Below are 25,267 nucleotides of genomic sequence, written 5' to 3' on the forward strand. Positions count from 1 at the left end.
AAAATCTTGAAATGGAAGATTTAAAATGATTATTAATAGATAAGTGTTCAAAGCATAGTGTCTGTCATGCTCATATCTCGATGTCAAAGATTATGGCTTTGCTCACGAAATACTCTATATTGATAAGGATATCCAAATGCGGTCGAGACTTTTTGAGGATGCGATTTTTTCCCAAGTAGATGGAGGCCGTGTGTTGTATTGGCACAATATCATGAGCTGTGTTTATTTTTCAAACCCCAAATCACCCTACACACCAAGAAATGGTCTACTCCAACTGGAGTGTTTCTCTCTATTTGTATGCATCAGTGTGTATGCGGGTAGATGGAGGGGTGTATTAATGGCATCAATGTGATGCCAACTTGAGTGGTGTTCTCTATTTGTATGCATCAGTGTGTATGCGAGGAGACATAGGGGTGTATTAAGGCATCAATGTGACACCAACTGGAGTGGCGTTCTCTATTTGTATGCATCAATGTGTATGCGAGGAGACATAGGGGTGTATTAAGGCATCAATGTGACACCAACTGGAGTGTTTCTCTCTATTTGTATGCATCAGTGTGTATGCGAGGAGACATAGGGGTGTATTAAGGCATCAATGTGACACGAACTGGAGTGGTGTTCTCTATTTGTATGCATCAGTGTGTATGCGAGGAGACATAGGGGTGTATTAAGGCATCGATGTGACACGAACTGGAGTGGTGTTCTCTATTTGTATGCATCAGTGTGTATGCGAGGAGACACAGGGGTGTATTAAGGCATCAATGTGACACCAACTGGAGTGGTGTTCCCTATTTGTATGCATCAGTGTGTATGCGAGGAGACATAGGGGTGTATTAAGGCATCGTTGTGACACCAACTGGAGTGGTGTTCTCTATTTGTATGCATCAGTGTGTATGCGAGGAGACATAGGGCTGTATTAAGGCATCAATGTGACACCAACTGGAGTGGTGTTCTCTATTTGTATGCATCAGTGTGTATGCGAGGAGACATAGGGGTGTATTTAGGCATCAATATGACACCAACTGGAGTGTTTCATAGGGAGACATAGGGGTGTATTAAGGCATCAATGTGGCACCAACTGGAGTGGTGTTCTCTATTTGTATGCATCAGTGTGTATGCGGGTAGACATAGGGGTGTATTAAGGCATCAATGTGGCACCAACTGGGGTGTTTCTCTCTATTTGTATGCATCAGTGTGTATGCGAGGAGACATAGGGGTGTATTAAGGCATCAATGTGGCACCAAATGGAGTGGTGTTCTCTACTTGTATGCATCAGTGTGTATGCGAGGAGACATAGGGGTGTATTAAGGCATCAATGTCACACCAACTGGAGTGGTGTTCTCTATTTGTATGCATCAGTGTGTATGCGAGGAGACATAGGGGTGTATTGAGGCATCGATGTGACACCAACTGGAGTGGTGTTCTCTATTTGTATGCATCAGTGTGTATGCGAGGACACATAGGGGTGTATTAAGGCATCAATGTGACACCAACTGGGGTGTTTCTCTCTATTTGTATGCATCAGTGTGTATGCGAGGAGACATAGGGGTGTATTAAGGCATCAATGGGACACCAACTGGAGTGGTGTTCTCTATTTGTATGCATCAGTGTGTATGCGAGGAGACATAGGGGTGTATTAAGGCATCTATGTGGCACCAAATGGAGTGGTGTTCTCTATTTGTATGCATCAGTGTGTATGCGAGGAGACATAGGGGTGTATTAAGGCATCGATGTGACACGAACTGGAGTGGTGTTCTCTATTTGTATGCATCAGTGTGTATGCGAGGAGACACAGGGGTGTATTAAGGCATCAATGTGACACCAACTGGAGTGGTGTTCCCTATTTGTATGCATCAGTGTGTATGCGAGGAGACATAGGGGTGTATTAAGGCATCGTTGTGACACCAACTGGAGTGGTGTTCTCTATTTGTATGCATCAGTGTGTATGCGAGGAGACATAGGGCTGTATTAAGGCATCAATGTGACACCAACTGGAGTGGTGTTCTCTATTTGTATGCATCAGTGTGTATGCGAGGAGACATAGGGGTGTATTTAGGCATCAATATGACACCAACTGGAGTGTTTCATAGGGAGACATAGGGGTGTATTAAGGCATCAATGTGGCACCAACTGGAGTGGTGTTCTCTATTTGTATGCATCAGTGTGTATGCGGGTAGACATAGGGGTGTATTAAGGCATCAATGTGGCACCAACTGGGGTGTTTCTCTCTATTTGTATGCATCAGTGTGTATGCGAGGAGACATAGGGGTGTATTAAGGCATCAATGTGGCACCAAATGGAGTGGTGTTCTCTACTTGTATGCATCAGTGTGTATGCGAGGAGACATAGGGGTGTATTAAGGCATCAATGTCACACCAACTGGAGTGGTGTTCTCTATTTGTATGCATCAGTGTGTATGCGAGGAGACATAGGGGTGTATTGAGGCATCGATGTGACACCAACTGGAGTGGTGTTCTCTATTTGTATGCATCAGTGTGTATGCGAGGACACATAGGGGTGTATTAAGGCATCAATGTGACACCAACTGGGGTGTTTCTCTCTATTTGTATGCATCAGTGTGTATGCGAGGAGACATAGGGGTGTATTAAGGCATCAATGGGACACCAACTGGAGTGGTGTTCTCTATTTGTATGCATCAGTGTGTATGCGAGGAGACATAGGGGTGTATTAAGGCATCTATGTGGCACCAAATGGAGTGGTGTTCTCTATTTGTATGCATCAGTGTGTATGCGAGGAGACATAGGGGTGTATTAAGGCATCAATGTGACACCAACTGGAGTGGTGTTCTCTATTTGTATGCATCAGTGTGTATGCGAGGAGACACAGGGGTGTATTAAGGCATCAATGTGACACCAACTGGAGTGGTGTTCTCTATTTGTATGCATCAGTGTGTATGCGAGGAGACACAGGGGTGTATTAAGGCATCAATGTGACACCAACTGGGGTGTTTCTCTCTATTTGTATGCATCAGTATGTATGCGAGGAGACACAGGGGTGTATTAAGGCATCAATGTGACACGAACTGGAGTGGTGTTCTCTATTTGTATGCATCAGTGTGTATGCGAGGAGACATAGGGGTGTATTAAGGCATCTATGTGGCACCAAATGGAGTGGTGTTCTCTATTTGTATGCATCAGTGTGTATGCGAGGAGACATAGGGGTGTATTAAGGCATCAATGTGGCACCAACTGGAGTGGTGTTCTCTATTTGTATGCATCAGTGTGTATGCGAGGAGACATAGGGGTGTATTAAGGCATCAATGGGACACCAACTGGGGTGTTTCTCTCTATTTGTATGCATCAGTGTGTATGCGAGGAGACATAGGGGTGTATTAAGGAATCAGTGTGACACCAACTGGAGTGGTGTTCTCTATTTGTATGCATCAGTGTGTATGCGAGGAGACATAGGGGTGTATTAAGGCATCAATGTGGCACCAACTGGAGTTGTGTTCCCTATTTGTATGCATCAGTGTGTATGCGAGGAGACATAGGGGTGTATTAAGGCATCAATGTGGCACCAACTGGAGTTGTGTTCTCTATTTGTATGCATCAGTGTGTATGCGGGGAGACACAGGGGTGTATAATGTGTATCAGCGAAATACGATAGGAACCATTAATCACATAAATACCATGTCCGATTCTCTTGTTTAAACAAACGGAACAAACAATCATTAAAATAGACTCGTCATGAACGACAAAATGAATTTTATATGTGCTATCTGACCGATTTGTTTCACCTGAATCTTACATTTATTACGTCCACGCGCATACATTCTTTTCTAGATAAGAATAGATTGTTGATCTGCCACCTTGGCACAAAACATTGTGGTAGGTTACACCTGTCATTAGATAATGACACTTCGCCTCGACACTAACCTGTCCAACGTGAAGCTGTGGTTAGTTGTTATTCGAGATTTGATAGACTAGCAAGCTATAGTGAGAGGCTGCAATATGAACCAAGTGTTGACCACATGTAGCAACTAGCTAGGTATCGCAGGACCCACTAAGAGCCGGGGAAGAGTAGGTCTTCAGCAACTCATGCTTGCCATAAAAGACGACTAGGCTTGTCGAAAGAGGCGACTAACGGGATCGGCAGGTCAGGCTCGCTGACTTGGTTGATGCATGTCATCGTATCCAACTTAGTAGAACGATGCAGATGTCAATTATTGGATTGTCTGGCCCAGACCCGATTATTTACAGACCACCGTCATGTAGCTGGAATGTTGCTGAGTGCGGCGTTAAACAACAAAACAAACAAACAAGGTATCGCAGGAGGTGGCTAGATTTACCCAGAGGTAGCAACACATCAAGATGCTGCAAGATGTGGAAAGAGGTATCAAGATGCAGCAAGAAGGTGCAAGATGTATCAAGATGTATCAAGATTCAATTATTTACAGACCACAGACAGGGGGTATCAAGATGCAGCAAGATGTGGAAAGAGGTATCAAGATCCAACAAGAAGGTGCAAGATGTATCGAGATGTAGCATGAGGTAGCATGAGGTAGCATGAGGTAGCATGAGGTAGCTAGAGGTGTAGCAGGAGGTATCAAGATCCAGCAAGGTATTGAAAGAGGTATCAAGATCCAACAAGAAGGTGCAAGATGTATCAAGATGTAGCATGAGGTAGCAAGATTCAGGAAGATTTCGCTGGAGGTAGCAAGATGCAGGAACATGTCGCAGGAGGTAGCAAGATTCAGGAAGATGTCGCAGGAGGTATCAAGATGCAGGAAGATGTCGCAGGAGATAGCAAGATGCAGGAACGTGTCGCAGGAGGTAGCAAGATGCAGGAAGATGTAGCAGGAGGTAGCAAGATGCAGGAAGATGTCGCAGGAGGTAGCAAGATGCAGGAAGATGTCGCAGGAGGTAGCAAGATGCAGGAAGATGTCGCAGGAGGTATCAAGATGCAGGAAGATGTCGCAGGAGGTAGCAAGATGCAGGAAGATGTCGCAGGAGGTAGCAAGATGCAGGAAGGTGTCGCAGGAGGTAGCAAGATGCAGGAAGATGTAGCAGGAGGTAGCAAGATGCAGGAAGGTGTCACAGGAGGTAGCAAGATTCAGGAAGATGTCGCAGGAGGTAGCAAGATGCAGGAAGATGTCGCAGGAGGTAGCAAGATGCAGGAAGATGTCGCAGGAGGTAGCAAGATTCAGGAAGATGTCGCAGAAGGTAGCAAGATGCAGGAAGATGTCGCAGAAGGTAGCAAGATGCAGGAAGGTGTCGCAGGAGGTAGCAAGATGCAGGAAGATGTCGCAGGAGGTATCAAGATGCAGGAAGATGTCGCAGGAGGTAGCAAGATGCAGGAAGATGTTGCAGGAGGTAGCAAGATGCAGGAAGATGTCGCAGGAGGTAGCAAGATGCAGGAAGAATCGCAGGAGGTAGCAAGATGCAGGAAGATGTCGCAGGAGGTAGCAAGATGCAGGAACGTGTCGCAGGAGGTAGCAAGATGCAGGAAGATGTAGCAGGAGGTAGCAAGATGCAGGAAGATGTCACAGGAGGTAGCAAGATTCAGGAAGATGTCGCAGGAGGTAGCAAGATGCAGGAAGAATCGCAGGAGGTAGCAAGATGCAGGAAGATGTAGCAGGAGGTAGCAAGATGCAGGAAGATGTCGCAGGAGGTAGCAAGATGCAGGAAGATGTCGCAGGAGGTAGCAAGATGCAGGAAGATGTAGCAGGAGGTAGCAAGATTCAGGAAGATGTCGCAGGAGGTAGCAAGATGCAGGAAGGTGTCGCAGGAGGTAGCAAGATGCAGGAAGATGTCGCAGGAGGTAGCAAGATGCAGGAACGTGTCGCAGGAGGTAGCAAGATGCAGGAAGATGTCGCAGGAGGTAGCAAGATGCAGGAAGGTGTCGCAGGAGGTAGCAAGATGCAGGAAGATGTCGCAGGAGGTAGCAAGATGCAGGAAGATGTCGCAGGAGGTAGCAAGATGCAGGAAGATGTCGCAGGAGGTAGCAAGATGCAGGAAGGTGTCGCAGGAGGTAGCAAGATGCAGGAAGATGTCGCAGGAGGTAGCAAGATGCAGGAAGATGTCGCAGGAGGTAGCAAGATGCAGGAAGATGTCGCAGGAGGTAGCAAGATGCAGGAAGGTGTCGCAGGAGGTAGCAAGATTCAGGAAGATGTCGCAGGAGGTATCAAGATGCAGGAAGGTGTCGCAGGAGGTAGCAAGATGCAGGAAGGTGTCGCAGGAGGTAGCAAGATGCAGGAAGATGTCGCAGGAGGTAGCAAGATGCAGGAAGATGTCGCAGGAGGTAGCAAGATGCAGGAACGTGTCGCAGGAGGTAGCAAGATGCAGGAAGATGTCGCAGGAGGTAGCAAGATGCAGGAAGATGTAGCAGGAGGTAGCAAGATGCAGGAAGATGTCGCAGGAGGTAGCAAGATGCAGGAAGAATCGCAGGAGGTAGCAAGATGCAGGAAGATGTAGCAGGAGGTAGCAAGATGCAGGAAGATGTTGCAGGAGGTAGCAAGATGCAGGAAGATGTCGCAGGAGGTAGCAAGATGCAGGAAGATGTCGCAGGAGGTAGCAAGATTCAGGAAGATGTCGCAGGAGGTAGCAAGATGCAGGAAGGTGTCGCAGGAGGTAGCAAGATGCAGGAAGATGTCGCAGGAGGTAGCAAGATGCAGGAAGATGTCGCAGGAGGTAGCAAGATGCAGGAAGGTGTCGCAGGAGGTAGCAAGATGCAGGAAGATGTCGCAGGAGGTAGCAAGATGCAGGAAGATGTAGCAGGAGGTAGCAAGATGCAGGAAGGTGTCGCAGGAGGTAGCAAGATGCAGGAAGATGTCGCAGGAGGTAGCAAGATGCAGGAAGATGTCGCAGGAGGTAGCAAGATGCAGGAAGGTGTCGCAGGAGGTATCAAGATGCAGGAAGATGTCGCAGGAGGTAGCAAGATGCAGGAAGATGTCGCAGGAGGTAGCAAGATGCAGGAAGATGTCGCAGGAGGTAGCAAGATGCAGGAAGGTGTCGCAGGAGGTAGCAAGATGCAGGAAGATGTCGCAGGAGGTAGCAAGATTCAGGAAGATGTCGCAGGAGGTAGCAAGATGCAGGAAGGTGTCGCAGGAGGTAGCAAGATGCAGGAAGGTGTCGCAGGAGGTAGCAAGATGCAGGAAGATGTCGCAGGAGGTAGCAAGATGCAGGAAGATGTCGCAGGAGGTATCAAGATGCAGGAAGATGTCGCAGGAGGTAGCAAGATGCAGGAAGATGTCGCAGGAGGTAGCAAAATGCAGGAAGATGTCGCAGGAGGTAGCAAGATGCAGGAAGATGTCGCAGGAGGTAGCAAGATGCAGGAAGATGTCGCAGGAGGTAGCAAGATGCAGGAAGATGTCGCAGGAGGTAGCAAGATGCAGAAAGATGTCGCAGGAGGTAGCAAGATGCAGGAAGATGTCGCAGGAGGTAGCAAGATGCAGGAAGATGTCGCAGGAGGTAGCAAGATGCAGGAAGATGTCGCAGGAGGTAGCAAGATGCAGGAAGGTGTCGCAGGAGGTAGCAAGATGCAGGAAGATGTCGCAGGAGGTAGCAAGATGCAGGAAGATGTCGCAGGAGGTAGCAAGATGCAGGAAGATGTCGCAGGAGGTAGCAAGATGCAGGAAGATGTCGCAGGAGGTAGCAAGATGCAGGAAGGTGTCGCAGGAGGTAGCAAGATGCAGGAAGATGTCGCAGGAGGTAGCAAGATGCAGGGAGATGTCGCAGGAGGTAGCAAGATGCAGGAAGATGTCGCAGGAGGTAGCAAGATGCAGGAAGATGTCGCAGGAGGTAGCAAGACGCAGCAAGATGTCGCAGGAGGTAGCAAGATGCAGGAAGAGATAGCAAGATGCATCAATATGTAGAAAGACGTATATAGATGCAGAAAAATGTAGCAAGATCAGCAAGATGTAGATGGAGATAGCAATATGTAGTAATATGTACAAAGATGTAGCAATATTACAAAGATGTAGCAATATGAAATACAATGTGGCACGCCCAAGACCTGGGTTCGATTCCCGACACAGGTACAATGTGTGAAGCCCATTTATGGTGTCCCCGTCGTGATATTGCTGGAATATTGCTAAAAGCGGCGTATAACCATACTCACTCACTTATTCCGTTTGTCCTTCAAGCTTTTAATTCCACTTTTATAGAAATCCGCAGATTGGCCCTCTAATCACGCCTCTGTGGCCGCCTTTATGTCCTCGTCATCCTGGAAGCGTCTTCCACGAAGGTTAGAGTTCATTTGCCGGAAAAGGAAATAGTCACTGGGGGCTAAGTCTGGGCTGTAGGGTGGATGGTTTAACTGTTCGAATCCACATTCACATATGGCGGCCTGTGTAATTCTCGACTTGTGAACAGAAGCGTTGTCATGCAAAAGTAGAATACCACGTGTTAACATCCCACGGCCATAAAAGTCATATCAAACAAAAGGATGAAGCAAGACGAAACAGGAAGTACCAGGAGGTAGTGGGGGTTAATTTGCAGCAAGACGTAACTGAAAGTAGAAAGATTAAGCTAGATGTCGGAGAAGGTAGCAAGATGACACAAATGGTGGTAAGATGTAGCAAGATGTAGCAAGATGTAGGAAAAGGTATCAAGATGGTAGCAAGTGTAACAGAAGTAGCAGAAGGAAGCAGGGGGTAACAGTATGTAGTAAGTGAGTGAGTGAGATGGGTTTTACGCCGCTTTTAGCAATATTCCAGCAATATCACGGCGGGGGACACCAGAAATGGGCTTCACACATTGTACCCATGTCGGGAATCGAACCCGGGTCTTCGGCGTGACGAGCGAACGCTTTAACCACTAGGCTACCCGACCGCCCGTATGTAGTAAGATGTAGCAGGAGATAGCAAGGTGTAGCAAGATGTACGGACTGTGACGTGGATAATGGTCTCTGATACGGGGTCGGGAGTGTGACAAATGAGGTGTCACCTCATGGACGCCTCATGTTCCGACCAGAATGAACGTTTGCAACATGACATCACGGAGGAACCGGAAACTGACACCTGATCGCCGTCGTTTGCCTGACAGCAGACGTTGACAAGATCAATACTTCTGTATTCCACAGTTAGAGTATGCAGTTTTCAAACGTGCGTTATGCTAACATGCGCTTAATTATGATTATTTCCCACCTGTTCACAACTGTATTTGTAACGCTGAGGTGTTGCATGAATGTGACGTGGGCAGTGAGTGTTTATTTATGACTCACCCAAAGGAAAACTATCTAAGTATCTTCCAAAACTGTTCACGTGATGGAAACCCATATAGAAATGTTATACTGTACATTGATGGACGCATAAACACTCATAAATAGGGGTCACCCAGAAAACTACGTGACACTGTCTCCTTGTGCAAGGTTATGATACACCTATGAGGACAAATGTATGTGTACTGTGCACCCAATATAATTAAACAAACTTTGCTCAAAGTTCAAACCAAGCTACATTATGGCAACTTCACATACCAGTATACCAAGCTACACGCGCCAGCCAATCTTAGAACAGCTCGTGTGAACTCGGTCAACCCCTAAAGCGTTTGGCAGCCAACCTAGGCCATGACGTCAGCGTTCGTGCTACGCTCGTGGTCAGCAGAATGACCAATGCTGATCGAATTAAGCTAAGGCACTACAGTCGACCAATCGTTGTCTCTCTGAAGGCCGAGCAAGGCTATATAAAGGGTTATACCCCGCTGCTGCTGATAAGATACATTTGACAGGCTTTAACATCGTGTTATTACTTGAACGAACATGGCTGAATTGTTTTGTTTCGAAACGTCGGCTGCACGTCGCGAGGAAAAGAAATATGGAGCGTTTGTCAATTATTCCTCAGGTAGGTCGTTTCATGCTTCATACATAGAAATATTACTCATACCTATGAAATATTCTTGCTTATTGATCCAAATTGAAACAAAGGCCATTACCTAGATGTCTTATAAAGTATTTTTTTATTCTACGAGCCGAGTAGTTTTAAACATGTCTACTGTAGCAGATATATTAATGATGTCATTTGATTGTGACGTGATAGTAACAGATGTCGTCACAATGGTCTGCAAAGCATTGTGATGCTATATCATTGCATTGATAGTTCCAAGGAGGGATCCTTTTATCTAACCAAAGCCATATTTCTGGAGACCAGTTAAATAACGTCGTAGAGTCTTGTAATGGCTCCCAAAATACGAATCTTAAATCATCACTCGCGACTGGAAAATAATCTAAATATGACAACAGTTTGTAACTATTAATCACTAGGTCGAGCCTTTATTTATTAATGAAATATCTACAACTTACCGGGTTTTAGCATCATCCATGTTTTAACCTTGGACGATGTCCTGTGTAGCACCGTGACACCCTATCACTTCAGGAAATGAACATCGGGAGTATATATACACATGAGCTCAAGTTGTACTAACTACAAGTGTGTTTGAGGCAGGGCTCGCTACTCAATGATGTAGTTTAACCGTTAACCGTACATCATATAGAGTCCGTGCAGTCAACTTTATGACTTGGGTGCTCGCAATCAGAATCACGTTAGATGTGATATTAAATGACCACTCCCCCGCCTCATTCAACCAATATAATCTAAAAAGTGATCGCCAGATTATTTTTTACTTTTATACACTGAGTATAAATTAATGCTAATAATTGATAACATAATGAATTCTTACCTTTACTTTTTAAAGTCTATGACAATTATTCGTCGATTGTTTGGTAGTAGTTAGGTGTAATTGTGTGTTATAAACTGATATAAAACAAAACGCATAAAAATCTTTCTGAGAGTGTGAACCTCGAGGAATGTTGAAAGCAGTGTCATGAAGCAAATAGCGTTGACACTGAACGCCGAAAAATGCCACTTATTTCCTACATCACTTACATCACCGTGTTTCTGTATTGAACTTGGCCGAGTATGTATTGATCTGAAAGTGCTTCAGTTGTAAAGCTATGAAATTCAGACATTAAACATTTCACTTCAGTTTTTAAGGTTCGCATGACGCATATCCGTTTAAATGTATATGTTAATTACTCAACACAAACTGTCACACGCGTTATTTGTTATCAACTGTCAGCGATGCGCCTCCAAACTCCATGGTTACTGCATGCTGCCTGGGTGTCTAGCACGAGGAGGATGCATGTACAGCACGTGCGAGCTTGCGAGAGCAGTCAGCCGGCGGATCAATACTGACCTTTGCACCCAGTGAGCACGTGATCGCTGTGTGAACTGGCTGGCATGATGTATGTCCCTGAAGATTTTGATGGGTTGAGAAGAGTTTCTCACAGCTGTTTGAGTGTCTTATTTCAAAATACGTGCTTTCTGTCCGTAAAACTGGTTAGTAGAAGGGTTTCAGCTCATCGAAAGTTGGCTACTTGAACCAGGTAGATGAAACATTTTACAATGATGAATTTAATTGTGACCGATAGTGACTATTTGAATCTGAGTTTAGATTTCGGTGGCTGATTGCGTGTTATTATACCCCGACTGCATGGGGCGGTGCTGGTAAATAGCTACATCTACCTATATTCCTTTATTTTGTTCATCGTTTTTTTATCCGCCGTTCTCCATATTAATATGTTATATTATATATTTTTATACCGCGGGTATCGAGGTACTAGTGTCCGCTCAAATTCGGTTTTATTTGTTCCCCGACCGGTGGATTCGCTTGCGCTCCAATTAGAAATCTCAACTCCCTGGGGAGTATACAACCCAAGTTGTGTACGGGTTCTGGAAGGTTTTTACTTCCACCTCACATATCCAGTACTCATTCCAAGCTTGGATGAACAGAGGCACATTGGAACTAAGTCACTTGCCCAGGGTGGGTGGGGCCGCTGGCTTTGACACTCTACCATCGGACGAGCGGGTTCTTTCGTGTGTACAGGGTGTATATAGTCTAAACTAGGGGTAGTGACAACACTGTGAAGATCTGTAAACAATATTGTATTGTTTTTTGTTGTTTAACGCCGCACAAATATTATTGGTCTCAAGGCTGAATAACAACCCGGTCACTTGGGGTACATGATCTCAGCACCTGACATTTGCTGGCCCACTGCTTTTGACCGCTTGACCAGTCCGCCACCTGGGCTACGGGTCGACCCATTAGAAACGTGTGTCACTGGCCGCTGTAGGCTTTGCATTGGGGTGCTACATTTCCGACTGGCAAAATAAAAGATAACGGTTTTTTAAAAGCGATATACCAATAACTTCCTTAGTCACCAAAAACAAACTACCGGACTAAAGATAGTGTTGTTCGTGTGTTGTTGTTTAACGCCGCACTCAGCAATATTCCAGCTATATGATCGCGGTCTGTAAATAATCGAGTCCGCACCAGACAATCAAGTGATTGACATCATGAGCATCGATCCACGTAATTGGAAATTAAACCATGGTTATACGATGGCGATGTAGTTGATGCGGGTACCATAGGCGATATTTCGTGCATCATATCAATAAGTATTTTCAGCCTTCAAAAATTTGTAATGTTTTGGTCAAATCAGAGACCACAAAATACAGCCAGTCTTCAGGTGTATGTAGTTTACTTTATTTGTATTTGGAAAAATGAACAGGATCATGAACGTTGCATTCGCTTAGATACTAGTGATATTGACGAAATCGTTTTCCTCATGATGCTGAACAAGGTAAACAGAAGGTAGAAGACCTGTAAAGATCCGGGTTAGAATTGGTCTTCAGCAACCCATTCTCGTCGTTAGCAACAAATGGGATCGGGTAGTCAGACTCGCTTGTTTGGCTGATATACGTTTCACTGAGGACAATTATAAAGGTAACACAGTGGACGACCCCCCCCCCCCCCCCCCCCCCCCACACACACACACACACCTCCACAAACACACACACACGCACGCACGCACGCACGCACGCACGCACACACACACACACAAACACACCAATTTCGTGAATCGATTCCCATTATGTCAATCACTGGATTATCTGGTCCAGACTCGATTATCTACAAGCCGCCGTCAACAAACAAAGAAGATTGTTCGTGTTTGTCACATACCTTGTCCCCAACTTTTCACACAACACCGAATCGATACCCTGCACGTGACATGATCCCGTCACGCGACAGATCACGCGCTTCTTCGTCATTTCCGATGTCGATTTGGGTCAGTTTATTGAGCGCCTGCCGAAAGCTAATATTCATTGTAGCGTTCATTTGGCCATTGAACTGAGGAAACATGAGTCGCCTATTGACCGTAATATACGTACTTTGTCCCAGTGAGGGCTCAGTCGCTCAAACGGAGGGACAGTCGCGACTGTCGTCAGTGCATGTCTAAGACAGTTTTAGCGTCAAGGCCTCTTTGTGAAACGGGGCCCCGTAACACGAAGCGATCGTAGCGCTACGACTGGCGTAAGTCTATGTTAAAGGGTCTTAGCGCTACGACTATCGTAAGTCTATGTTAAAGGGTCATAGCGCTACAACTGTCGCAAGTCTGTGTAAAGAGTTTTAGCGCTAGGACTGTTGTTCGTCTATATTAAAGAGCTTTAGTCCTACGACTGACGTAAGTCTATGTTAAAGAGCCTTAGTACAACGACTGACGCAAGTCTATGTTAAAGAGCCTTAGTACTACGACTGACGCAGGTCTATGTTAAAGAGCCTTAGTACTACGACTGACGCAGGTCTATGTTAAAGAGCCTTAGTACTACGACTGACGTAAGTCTATGTTAAAGAGCCTTCTTAGTACTACGACTGACGTAAGTCTATGTTAAAGAGCCTTCTTAGTACTACGACTGACGTAAGTCTATGTTAAAGAGCCGTCTTAGTACTACGACTGACGTTAGTCTATGTTAAAGAGCCTTCTCAGTACATGGGCTGCTGAATGTTATTCAATATTTAACCAATAAAATATAAGAAGAAAATCATTTACTTGTTTCCTACATGAATATGCCAGGTAATGGCATCCTGACAGGACTAACGTTGAACTACCCATGTTTCCCATATTGAGAGATTCCAAACGCTTCCTGAAAACCAATACCATATATGTGGTCACGACAATCTATCGTGCACTAATCGTCCTCGCAGTCAACAAGTAGGTTAATATCTTTATTACTCGCAGATCAAATTCCACATTTGAGAAACGAGTTAAATTATTCACCTAGCGCCTGCTTTACTGTTGGGATATAAATAGATTTGTTGCTGCCACCAGTTGGATGATTATGTCAGCTGAGCGCTGATTGGCTAGTTCTAAGTGTCATGGCCGCCCCGGCGTGGTTCACGCCGTTACGACGTGATTCCCGTGTGGGGCTCTTTGTCGTGAGCGATTGTTCTGGCAAATAATACGGTTACTGGATTTGTTATGTGACTGCTGTTAACATGATTCACAGTGCACCAGGCAAATACACACTTAAATAACGCGAAAATATTTTCGATGGCGCAGGTATCTGATGAGCCAGTGAAGGTCGCTGTCACTCGACCTAGTTTTTTTGAAATTGTGTAAAGAATAGTAAGCCGCTGTTATAGGTTGATATTAGAGTGTATACAAGTCCTGCCATGGTTTTTGGTTTTGTTCCCAAACGACGCAACTGTAATTAATTGAATGCTGCATGTGTATTTTGTCAAAAAGTAATTATTTATCTGTTGCTTGTTATTACACCAAGGATTTGTGTCTGAACAGAACTCATGGGAATATTGTTAAATAAAATTTTATCTACAAATGAAATGTGAATTCATAACTTTTGATACCTATTCTACGACAAGAAGGCTTTGTAAAATATGTTATCCCCGTGAAGATCCAGGTTAAAACTGATCTTCAGCAACCCATGCTTGAGGCAACTAACGGGATCGGGTGGTCAGACTCGCTGACTTGGTTGATGCATGTCATCGTATCCCGAAAAGCAATCCATGCTTACCGTAAAAGGCGACTATGCTTGTCGTAAGAGACGACTAACGGGACCGGGTGGTCAGGCTCGCTGACTTGGTTGATGCATGTCATCGTGTCCCAATTGCGCGGATCGATGCTCATGATATCAATCACTTGATTGTCTGGTCCAGACTCGATTATTTACAGGCTGCCGTCATATAGCTGGACTATAGCTAAGTGCGGCGTTAAGCAAAAACCTCCTTGCGCGGATCGATGCGCATGATATCAATCACTGAATTGTCTGTCCCAGACTCGATCATTTACAGACCGTCGTCATATATAGTTGGCGTTAAACACTACACAAGCCATTACTAATAGACAGAGGGAATGTCTAGTGCATGTCGGTATAGTCTGGGAGCATTGACTGTAAATAATAAAAGTTGGATTTGGGGGATGTTTAATTGCATCGTGGCGTTTTGCACATTTGGTACAGAAGTACTTACAGCAACAACGCGCCTGATCTATTTTAGGATATATAGGTCAGATAGCTTCAAGTATTAGCAACGGAAACGAATCTGTGTGTGGATGTTAATCAGAACTTGTGTCCGGGTGAAGGAAGAGTGAAGAATGGGCGCTATGTGTAGGCATTATGGTGTTTGTGGCGTCCAGTGGTTCTGGGGTGCCACAACTCAGTGTGCCAGGATAAGCTGGTCGTGGGTTCGAATCTCAGACCCGAGTATGACCTTTTGCTCTGTCAGCACAGTACCCTTACTCTTTGGTTAAACACCGTATGAACGGTATTTCAGCTACAGCACGGCGCCTGTGCTTATTGTAGGGGGACCCCGAAGTATTGCATGTTTTGGACATGTTAATGGTGCAGACAAACCTGGAAACATTATCAGGGCGAACCGGGATTCGAACCCGCGATCTTTCACTACGATTGCGTGTCATTAAGACAAATGAATTCAGACCGTTTCTCGTAATAGATGATGAAAATGATGATGATGATGATGATGATGATGATGATTGTGATGGAGAATTGAATATTCGTATTTGGTATTTGGTGTTTACACATTTGAATGATTCAATTGCCATGCTCAATAATTCGTTATTATTCTATATTTAACAAAAAAATTATAAGAAGAAAATCATTTACTTGTTTCCTACATGAATATGTCAGGTAATGGCATCCTGAGACATCACAGATTTACATTAATGATGTGGGGAGCCTAACTGTTTACAACGGCTTTTTTCATTCCAAGAACGTTATACTTAGCTAAACAATTCAAATCATATGGGCTGGAAGATGCAACTTTTGAAATTTAAACATGTCGGATGTTCAATATAGTATTCAGGTAATATACTGTTTCTTAAATCCCTCAAAAGGGGACACAGCATGCAGATGTGAAATTCTGTTTCATCGAGTGGTATATTACATAATGGGCAAAAAATCGTTTTTTCTTTAGGATACTCAACCTTCTACCTATTTCATTCATATATGAGTATGTATTGACCCTGCCACCAGCAATACAAGGGACACTACTTCATACCGTGACTGGTTAATCGGGAACTTAATCTGTATAATCACACTGTGAACATTACCGTCCGGATTAACGGGGTTTCGCTATACACAGACCGTAAGGTCAACACGAATCAAATCAGTTCGACTGGAATAATGGACACCAACAACTCGAAGCCCCATAACGAGAAAAATTAGAAAAGTGAAGCGTGAATTTTCACAGTATTTGAAAACGATCTTCCTGACCAATATGGCGCATCAACTAACAGCGCTTGCGGTGTGAGGGTGAGACTTTATGACCCTCACTATAACGACGGAGGGTACGCTGTACCGAGGTGGGGAAACGATCGCGATCTCCGGTGTGACTAGCACCCACGGTCTCCACATAGCCACCCCACGACCCGAAAGTCCATACTTTGACAGGCTCTAGTTGCGAATTGCTGACCGTGCTGAAACTGTCAATCACGTTTATCAGTTACATTTGCCAACGGTGCTGTATACACGGGAGTGGTGATTAACTGTTATCTACCGGTCAGCTTGATAAAGGACTGGTCAACCTCCAAGAACTGTGACATGGTTTCTGTGGTCAACAGCGCTAGGCAGGGGAGTAACCAGTACCATCTTTTAACGTGTTTTGGTTTGCCGCGGCCGGAGATCCAACCACCGACCTTCGACTCTCCGGGCAGACGCTATATCCACTAGACCTCAGAGGCGACCCTTATAATGTGTAATCGGTGATTGTTAGTTGCAGATATTAAACAACGGACAATCGTGACAGGCTGCCCATTTAGCTTTGATTGCAGGAGCAGTACAGTAGCCTATCGGTTAAAGCGTTTGCTCGTCACGCTGCATACCCGGGTTCGATTCTCACCTTGAGCATATTGTATGAAGCGCATACTTCCCGTCGTGGTTTTTAGGGTGTAAAATCTCAGTCACCAACCCATGTCACTCACTCACTCACTCACTCACTCATGCAACATGAACCTCCCTAGACACCTGCTGCTTTTCCTTGATCCGTCACCAGTGTCACCAGTTGTTCCGATCCTACCTTGTGGACATGACTAAGGGTACAGTTGCTATTCACAGTTCCATCACTAACCATTATCCGTTGATCGTGGGTTCGAATCCTAGGTACACCCCAATCTTGATCCATGATCTGTTAGGGCTGTGGGGTAGCCTCGTGGTTAAAGCGTTCGCTCGTCATGCTGAAGGCACGGGTTCGTTTCCCCAAATGGGTACAATGTGTGAAGCCCATTCCTGGTGTCCCCCGCCGTGATATTGCTGGAATATTGCTAAAAGCGGCGTGAAAACATACTCATTCACTCACTCGATTCCTCAGATCGGTACTGGCGAAGCTAATTTTTGGTGACCTCCGCCTTAAAGTTGCTCAAGTGCTCACTCACTCACTCGCTAAGACGGGGCGTAATTACGTCACTACTGCTCAGAATGTAATACTGGTAAGATGAATGTCTTGTGCCATGACATTGTGGGAATATGTTGTTAAAAGTGGCATAAAACCATATTCACTTTCATATACCTTTTGTGCAATTATTACAACAAAACCAGAGGACGCGGGTGCCCCAGGCGCCGTACTTCGCTGTGCAGAGTTGCGTTCCTTAAGTTCCAGAATCTTATGATCGTGGGCTCGAATCCCGGTTCGCCCTTGTTAGGTTATATTTCTTATATCAATGATCGTGTGTTTCACTGAAGTTTTAAACGTCCAAGATCTGCACCACCAGGGCCTCTTCTCCCACATCAAACACCGCCGTGATATAACTGAAATACTGTTCAAAGCGGTATCAACCTAAAGCATTAAATAACATCCATATTTGCCTCAAATCAACATGACACGATCTTTTAACATGTTTGTAACTGCGAGTTCATATAAGTTCGGAGGCTTGAAATGTGACGTTACACGTCAAGACTTCACACTCTGAAAAACCAAACAAATATGAAAAATGGTCGTTTTTGTAGTAATCTCGTAGGCGTGAAGATGACAGATGTTTCGTGGTCAGTAAAGCATAGATCCAGATGTCATGTTCATGTCGGTTAGTGTTACGTCCAGCCATCGTCAAACGTCAGACAGTCGTGTCTTGCCATGTGCTTTTACCGGCTTCGCTGATAACCTGTGTACTTTGCCGGGGTTGACTAACTCTAGCAATCGCTGAGTAACTGGTTATCGGTGTAGCCCTTCACCGACTTTTGCCCCGTCACCGAATTACATCCAGCGACGTAAACAATTATTCCGCGGTACCCTCTGACCTCCGTTCCTCACCTCGATACCAGCCAATCAGATAGGAGTATGCAAAGTATCTGATAGTAAACAAGACAGCATGGCCTCCTATAAATGTGGGCACCACCTCGTCGTTGTTCAGATACAACTCGAACGTGACTTTGATACTTTGACGTTACTGCAACTGCATAACAGTTATCTTCGATTGATATTTATACATATTTGACATCATGAGAGTTACCCACAGCCCGATTCGCGATGATGGATATTCGACTGGTGAGTTTCTCAGCTATATCTTGACGGCATCTGATCTGACATGTAAGCTAGAATTGATAATAACAAATGCATGCTTTTATAGACTTGTAACAACTATTTCTTTCATTTACAGACAATTCGGATTCGTCTTCTGCCGATTCCGATATCTCAATTGCCGAGGTGAGTGAGCGTTTTCATTCATATACATCTATGCATTACTTTGTTTTTATTGTAGAACGAAATCTTCGATTTGACAGTTTCTTTGATTAAATACTTTCCTACTTGTGTGTCTTAAGTAATATTTGAATAGCAAGTCGAATAATGCTACAAAGGGAAGGTGCTAACCCATCAAATTGAAGCGGGACCAACTGGTTTCGTCGCGCGTGTCGAACAGCTGATCACGTAAACAAGTTACCATGTGATATGCAAATGAGCTAGGTCAACTTCGGGGTTTCCCCCACCTTGTGCAATAGCTTGGCGAGAGATGGCTTTTGTCGAGTCTGCACTTTCTGGATGTAGAAATTGCTTCCGTGTAGTCGTCTTTAAACTTAAATCAGTGAGATGATGCTAGCCCGACTTCGCGGGACAGCTACTGCGTCCAGATTGGTGGTATATCGTCTCTCGTCCTGGGTCGCTAACCTTGAGGCAAGTGGACTATAGTCTGTTCTATAAAGTAGCGTCGCCTTAGTTATAACTCGTTCTGTATAATTATGTGGAATGTTTCCGGGTGTCATCTATTTTCATTGTTTCGCGATATTTTGTTTGTTTGCCAATGATTTCATTTCTTGAAATGACACAAATACTTTGCTTATGTACAAGGAAAGTGGTTAACGTGTTGGTGTGATATCTATTAATCCCAATGACAAATGTGAGGTCCAGACCCGAATAGAACACACATATTGTGTGTACAGTGTTCTAATTTAAGTAAGTTCGCAATCCAAGAACCGGACTAGTTTAGTTTTATGAAGTTAATTCAAGACATTTCCCTTCGTTACTAACACGTGTAAACTTTCTTTCAGCCGGACTTTGGCATATTGTTTGACGTGGACGGAGTGTTGGCTCGAGGCAGCGCCGCCCTCGCACCTGCAGTCAAGGCCATTGAGAAGTTGAAGGACGCCGATGGACAGCTGCGCGTGCCATGCGCGTTCGTCACCAACGCTTGCAATAGGACCCATGATAAGGCGAAGCAGATCGCAGGATGGTTCAACTTAGAAGTAAGTGACACATTGCGGCCATGTAAATTAAATTCTTGGTTTTAGAGTTTCTCTCACGATAGTTGTACTGTAGATCAGAATTGCATCGTAAAGGACAAGCCATTTGAACCGATATTAAAGTGGAATAGCGTTACAGTAAATGTTGTTTTCCACCACGCGATAACTTTAACACAAATGGTCGTCTGTTGCAGGTGTCATGTGACCAGGTGATTCACGCGCCGACTCCCGTGAAGCTTTTGCGCCAATTCCACGATCAGCACGTGCTGGTGATTGGCCAGGAACACAGGCTGGAGATTGCCAAAGAGTATCCTTTCATAGTGACATATCACGACTGCTTCCAGAATACTATTTAGGGAGCACACACAACCAATTCGTGTTTGTACAAACTTAATTAGTGTGTGGTATCTGCTGAGTTAACTCTTTTTCTTGCACAAGGTGGAAACATGTTAAAGGGGAGCTCGGCTCGGGTTATTTGGCAGCCCCACATTGTTAAAATATTGTGATATATAGGAGTTAAAGCGAAACCTAATAACTACAAAGGCATTATACCGGTTTTACATATGGCATTGATTCCAGTGGTCTAGTGATTAGCGTCTGTCCAGAGAGCGGAAGATCGGTCCCAGGTGACGTCATACTAAAATACATTAAATAATCTACTGTTTAAAGGGGCTAAAACAAAAACAGTTCCGCTTGGAATCAGTGTAGTGTGTCTGAGTGGGATGTCCATATTTAACTGCGGCATGGTAGGTCAGTGGGCTAGCACTATAAAACCGGCTACAGTCTTGACCAGTCCAAGCAGCCACCCACAGTCGCATGAACGTCGCTACGGAAGTGAAACGATCTTGAACGCGTAGTTAAACCCCAAATTCACCTCACTCCACTAAAATTAATTAGATGCGGTGTTGCAATAAGTATTTCCGCACAATGTGCTCAAAACGCCATAATGCACTAGCTGAGTGTACATCGCAGAAAATCCGCTGAGATCATTATTTTAAGATAGTTGATCTTATTGCGGGCGGTCGGGTAGCCTAGTGGTTAAAGCGTTCGCTCGTCACGCCGAAGACCCGGGTTCGATTCCCGACATGGGTACAATGTGTGAAGCCCATTTCTGGTGTCCCCCGCCGTGATATTGCTGGAATATTGCTAAAAGCGGCGTAAAACCATACTCACTCATCTTAATGCTCAAACTGCATGGTCTCCTCGTTAATACTCTATGATCTTTAACCTGAAAAAGTCTTGGCTTCTCAAACCTGTGCACGCTGGATGATGTGAAGGAGGCCTATCCCTTGTTGGACATGGTTGACCACGAAAACAGAAAGGTCGTTGCCAGGGGCTACAAGGAAAACAACGACTTTCCCAAAATCGAAGGTAAGGAGTAACTCGCAGTGCTTTTACCTCATGTAGTTGTACTACAGGTCGGTATTTGTGGTACAAGTAAAATAATATTTATCTGATCTTTATTTCTATTTAAAACCGCTTTGTGAAACGGGCCCAGGATTATATTTTTCTTCCTGGTAACAATTAACTGATAGATCGGACAGGAAATACTTGTCAATATTAACGAGTTTGCTGGATCACACAAGAACGCAATATACAACTAAAGTGTTCAATGCTAGGGCACCGGTTGGTGGAGCCTTGTGGTTGAAGCGTTTACTTCCATTTTCGTATAACTAAATCTTGGTGTCTCCTGTCGTGTTATCTTCGGTACATTGCTAAAACGGGCATCAAAGTCTACCCACCGAACTAAACCTTTTTATGTGTCTTGCAGCCGTTCTGCTGTTGGCCGAGCCCACGCATTGGGAGGCAAACCTCCAACTGTTGATGGACCTGCTGTTGACGGAGGGTAAACCCACCAAGGCCCCTGCAGACCCTAAACGTGTGCCCCAACTTCCGGTGATTGCGTGCAACATGGACCTTCAATTCATGGCGGAAGCCTGCATTCCCAGGTAGGCGTTCTAGATACTTGAGACCTCTTGCTGGAATAATGCGACGCTAAACAACAAACTAAACACTTTCCCTCACGCTCTCCCGAATTATCAGTCAAAGGTGTTGATCTAAATGTTTTAAGACAGCCACTATTCCCAAACGTCAGTTCTGAAATCCAATGAATACGAAACTAGAGTGACACCCGACCCCTCTATTAATGTAATGGACAGTACTTATATTTACCGTTTTGATGTTTCAGGTTCGGACACGGAGCTTTCCTTGTTTGTCTTGAAGCTTTATACAGAGTAAGTCCCAGTTCAGAATGTGTGTTCATCCAATTTTAACACGAGTACGAAAAATGTAAATGAGCGCACGCTCCAGTTACACGTTAAATATAGTAGTTTTGTCGTTGTAGTGTCTTGGAATGTAGGCGGTAATCGGTGTCGTTTTCATATCGATTTGAATATAGTGTGTACTGTCAACCATCTCTAAACATTCCTTCCTCCGTTTACAGAAGATCACCGGGAAGGATTTGGAGTATTCAACCCTGGTAGGCAAGCCGTGCGAGATCACGTACAGGTTCGCCGAACACACTATCAGCAAAGTAGCCAAGACCATGGGCATAAGGAAACCTATCAAACGCCTCTATTTCATCGGGTAAGGAATATATTGACATAATTTCGAAACTGATGGAAACAAACTATTATTTCCTCCTTCAGGGAAAGTAATCGTAGCCTTTGAAGCTCTAATTTTATAAATAATGGACATGCAGGCTAAAGGTTGTTGGTTGGAGTAACCCGGAATCCGTCAGCGACCTGCATCAATTTCCTCCCACATTAAGTTTACGTGCCGTCATCTCTATGGTTGAAATATTGCAACGTCAAATTATAAACTTAACTTTAAATCACTCGCTAAGTCAATGATTAAACCGCTACTAATTTAACTCCTACTCATTAAACTCATTGACGAATGAAATGTGTTCTGAATTCATCACGTGACCATTATCTTCCAGCGACAACCCTAACGTTGACATCTACGGTGCCAACCTGTACGACCGCTACCTTCAGAAGGTGTGGAACAACAAGAAAAACGGCAACGATGTGACAACGCAGCAAGGGCTTCCTTCCTCTCGGCACATTCCGTCAAACGTCGACCTGCACGAACAGACGGTCGAGAGATGCCACAGTTTACTCGTTGGAACCGGTGTATACCAGCACAAACCGGAAGTGACTGAGATGGACGACGACAACGAGAAGACGTACCACGGCCATCGCGACATCAACAACGAACCTCATCTGTCTCAGCCCTCCAAGTTTGTTCAAGATGTCGATGTCGGCATCCAGCACATACTGGAAGTTGAAAACTGCATAACGGCATGATGTGAACATTGTTACGACATTAAACCGGAAGGAAGATTCTGATTGTGAACGTAAAACTTCGGAAATCTCGCCGACCTCTCGCCAGCCATTCCGCATCCTGGAAGCACAGTTTGTGAGGGACTCTGTCACGGCGCCCGTATATACACGGAAAGAAATCATATGCAAATTGCCTCCAGGCTACACTGTGATAAGAGATTGGTGCTGCTGCGATAGAAGCTGACCGATGTTTATGGACTTTGTAGATATTATTGTTGCCTAGTCTTTGCCATGACGTGCTCGTCAACAGGTCATGTTCTCGCACACTCACTGAGTGAAGACGAGACTGTGACGCGACCTGTGGACTGTCTCAGTCTGAGGAAAACTGATATTGGAGGTCGCTGTGCGACATCTGACTGTCAATACGACAATCCATACTGGATACCGGTTATCACGTGACTTATTTAAGCGTGTATCAGTGTATTAAAGTGTTGTAGATGTCAGTGGGTGTGGAAGTGTATTGTCGTACACTGTTTTCGTCAATGGGTAAATGTGAGAATATGTCCGTACTAATTTCGCGGTTCAGATAATTACGAATGGTTCGTGTTGTAGTTATGGGAGTAAATGTGTCGATTGATGTCAAATATGAACGCAAATACCTTTGTCATAGGGCAGTGTACATATCGATGGTGATTATATTTTGTACAACCTTTTCTTACATGAATAAATACATGTCACTTATATATGTCCTTATGTCGTGATTACGTCATTCCTTACAATTCTGACTATCAAAGTCATGTTTCTCTCTGGACTTCCTTGCCTCGGAAAGATGTGATTTATTTTCTTATTATTATCTCAGAGATACCTGTATGATGAGTGGAAACCAGAACGCTTTGTGTTTGACTGATAGTTGCCGATGCTGCAATGCTTCATCACCGACGGCCTGATAATCGTGTGCAGGTCCGGCAAATACGTTGTCATGAGTAAGAATCTGAGCCAGTAGGGTACGATGCTTTTCAATCAACATAGACACACGTTGTGACCACCTGATCCCGTATTGGACACTGGGGACTTTCTTATCTGTGGCCAGATGTATTGAGTGAAAGATAAACGATGGTAGTTGAAGTCGTGTGTGTGTGTGTGTGTGTGTGTGTGTGTGTGGTGTAAGGCCGCACTCAGTTTTGTTTCAGTTACATGACGCCGGCCTGTAAATGGACCAGACAATCCAGTGGTCGATATTGTGAGCAACGGTCCACGCCGTCATGTTACGTTGACACACACACGGGCGGATCCAGCATTTTTAAAAGGAGGGATCCAAAATATAGATAACTTTCAGATAATCCCCGATATAATTACTGCCTACAACATACTACATTTGGTTTTCAAAAGGGAAGGGAAGGGGATCCCACTCTGGATCCGCCTGTAACACGCAATGTCACCACCCGATCCATTAAATCGCCCCTAACGACCAGTAATACAGTCCTGGGGACATATTCTTACCCGGAATCATCATGTGCATACATATTGTCAGGTTGCTATAGTTACTAACCCTATGCTGAGAAGCATGGTAAGACAAATACATGGTACTTCATCTGAGGCTTTATGTTCGTATTACTAACTACAGAAAATATAGATGTAATAACGTCATCAGCAAGTATGTAGTTAAGGGCAGTTTGCAATATATAGCGTTTCCTCAAAGCTGACTAAAAATGATCTTATGATAAATGGCACTGTATTTCTAATATGAACAAACAATTAATCCATCATTGTTTCTGATAACTGATCTAGGAATAGTAGAAGGGAAAAAAATGGTCAATCGGCTGTACAGGATGATGTAAATATCCAAGCTTCTTATCATTTCTCCAAACTTAACGCGTATTTAAGAAACAAAATTGTACCTGAATAAATTCAGTACGAAAGCATGGGAAGATACAGTTAATTATTTTTTTCAAATTTTGATCAAAGTACTTTCCTCTCTATGCGC

General features: G+C 44.5%; 1 protein-coding gene across 3 annotated transcripts in view; it reads left to right on the forward strand.

Annotated features, from left to right (window-relative positions):
* LOC139446079 (haloacid dehalogenase-like hydrolase domain-containing 5) overlaps positions 1-24,024 on the forward strand; it is a 38,754-nt gene extending 14,730 nt beyond the window's left edge. The window contains exons 1-9 of one of the 3 annotated variants that reach the window (XM_071227354.1): positions 9,706-9,802; positions 18,922-18,968; positions 19,808-20,002; positions 20,194-20,306; positions 21,237-21,370; positions 21,771-21,948; positions 22,188-22,233; positions 22,443-22,585; positions 22,941-24,024. In XM_071227354.1, coding sequence (XP_071083455.1) covers positions 9,721-9,802; positions 18,922-18,968; positions 19,808-20,002; positions 20,194-20,306; positions 21,237-21,370; positions 21,771-21,948; positions 22,188-22,233; positions 22,443-22,585; positions 22,941-23,307 — 1,305 coding nt within the window. In that variant the 5' untranslated portion in view covers positions 9,706-9,720 and the 3' untranslated portion in view covers positions 23,308-24,024. Of the gene's footprint in view, positions 1-9,705; positions 9,803-18,658; positions 18,810-18,921; positions 18,969-19,807; positions 20,003-20,193; positions 20,307-21,236; positions 21,371-21,770; positions 21,949-22,187; positions 22,234-22,442; positions 22,586-22,940 lie in introns of those variants that run through there. The other 2 variants (XM_071227356.1, XM_071227355.1) reach the window with 2 other exon arrangements.
* The last annotated feature ends 1,243 nt before the right edge of the window (positions 24,025-25,267 follow it).

The sequence above is a fragment of the Haliotis cracherodii genome, unplaced genomic scaffold (assembly GCF_022045235.1).
Source record: "Haliotis cracherodii isolate W230 unplaced genomic scaffold, xgHalCrac1.p SCAF_6, whole genome shotgun sequence".
Taxonomy (NCBI): domain Eukaryota; kingdom Metazoa; phylum Mollusca; class Gastropoda; order Lepetellida; family Haliotidae; genus Haliotis; species Haliotis cracherodii.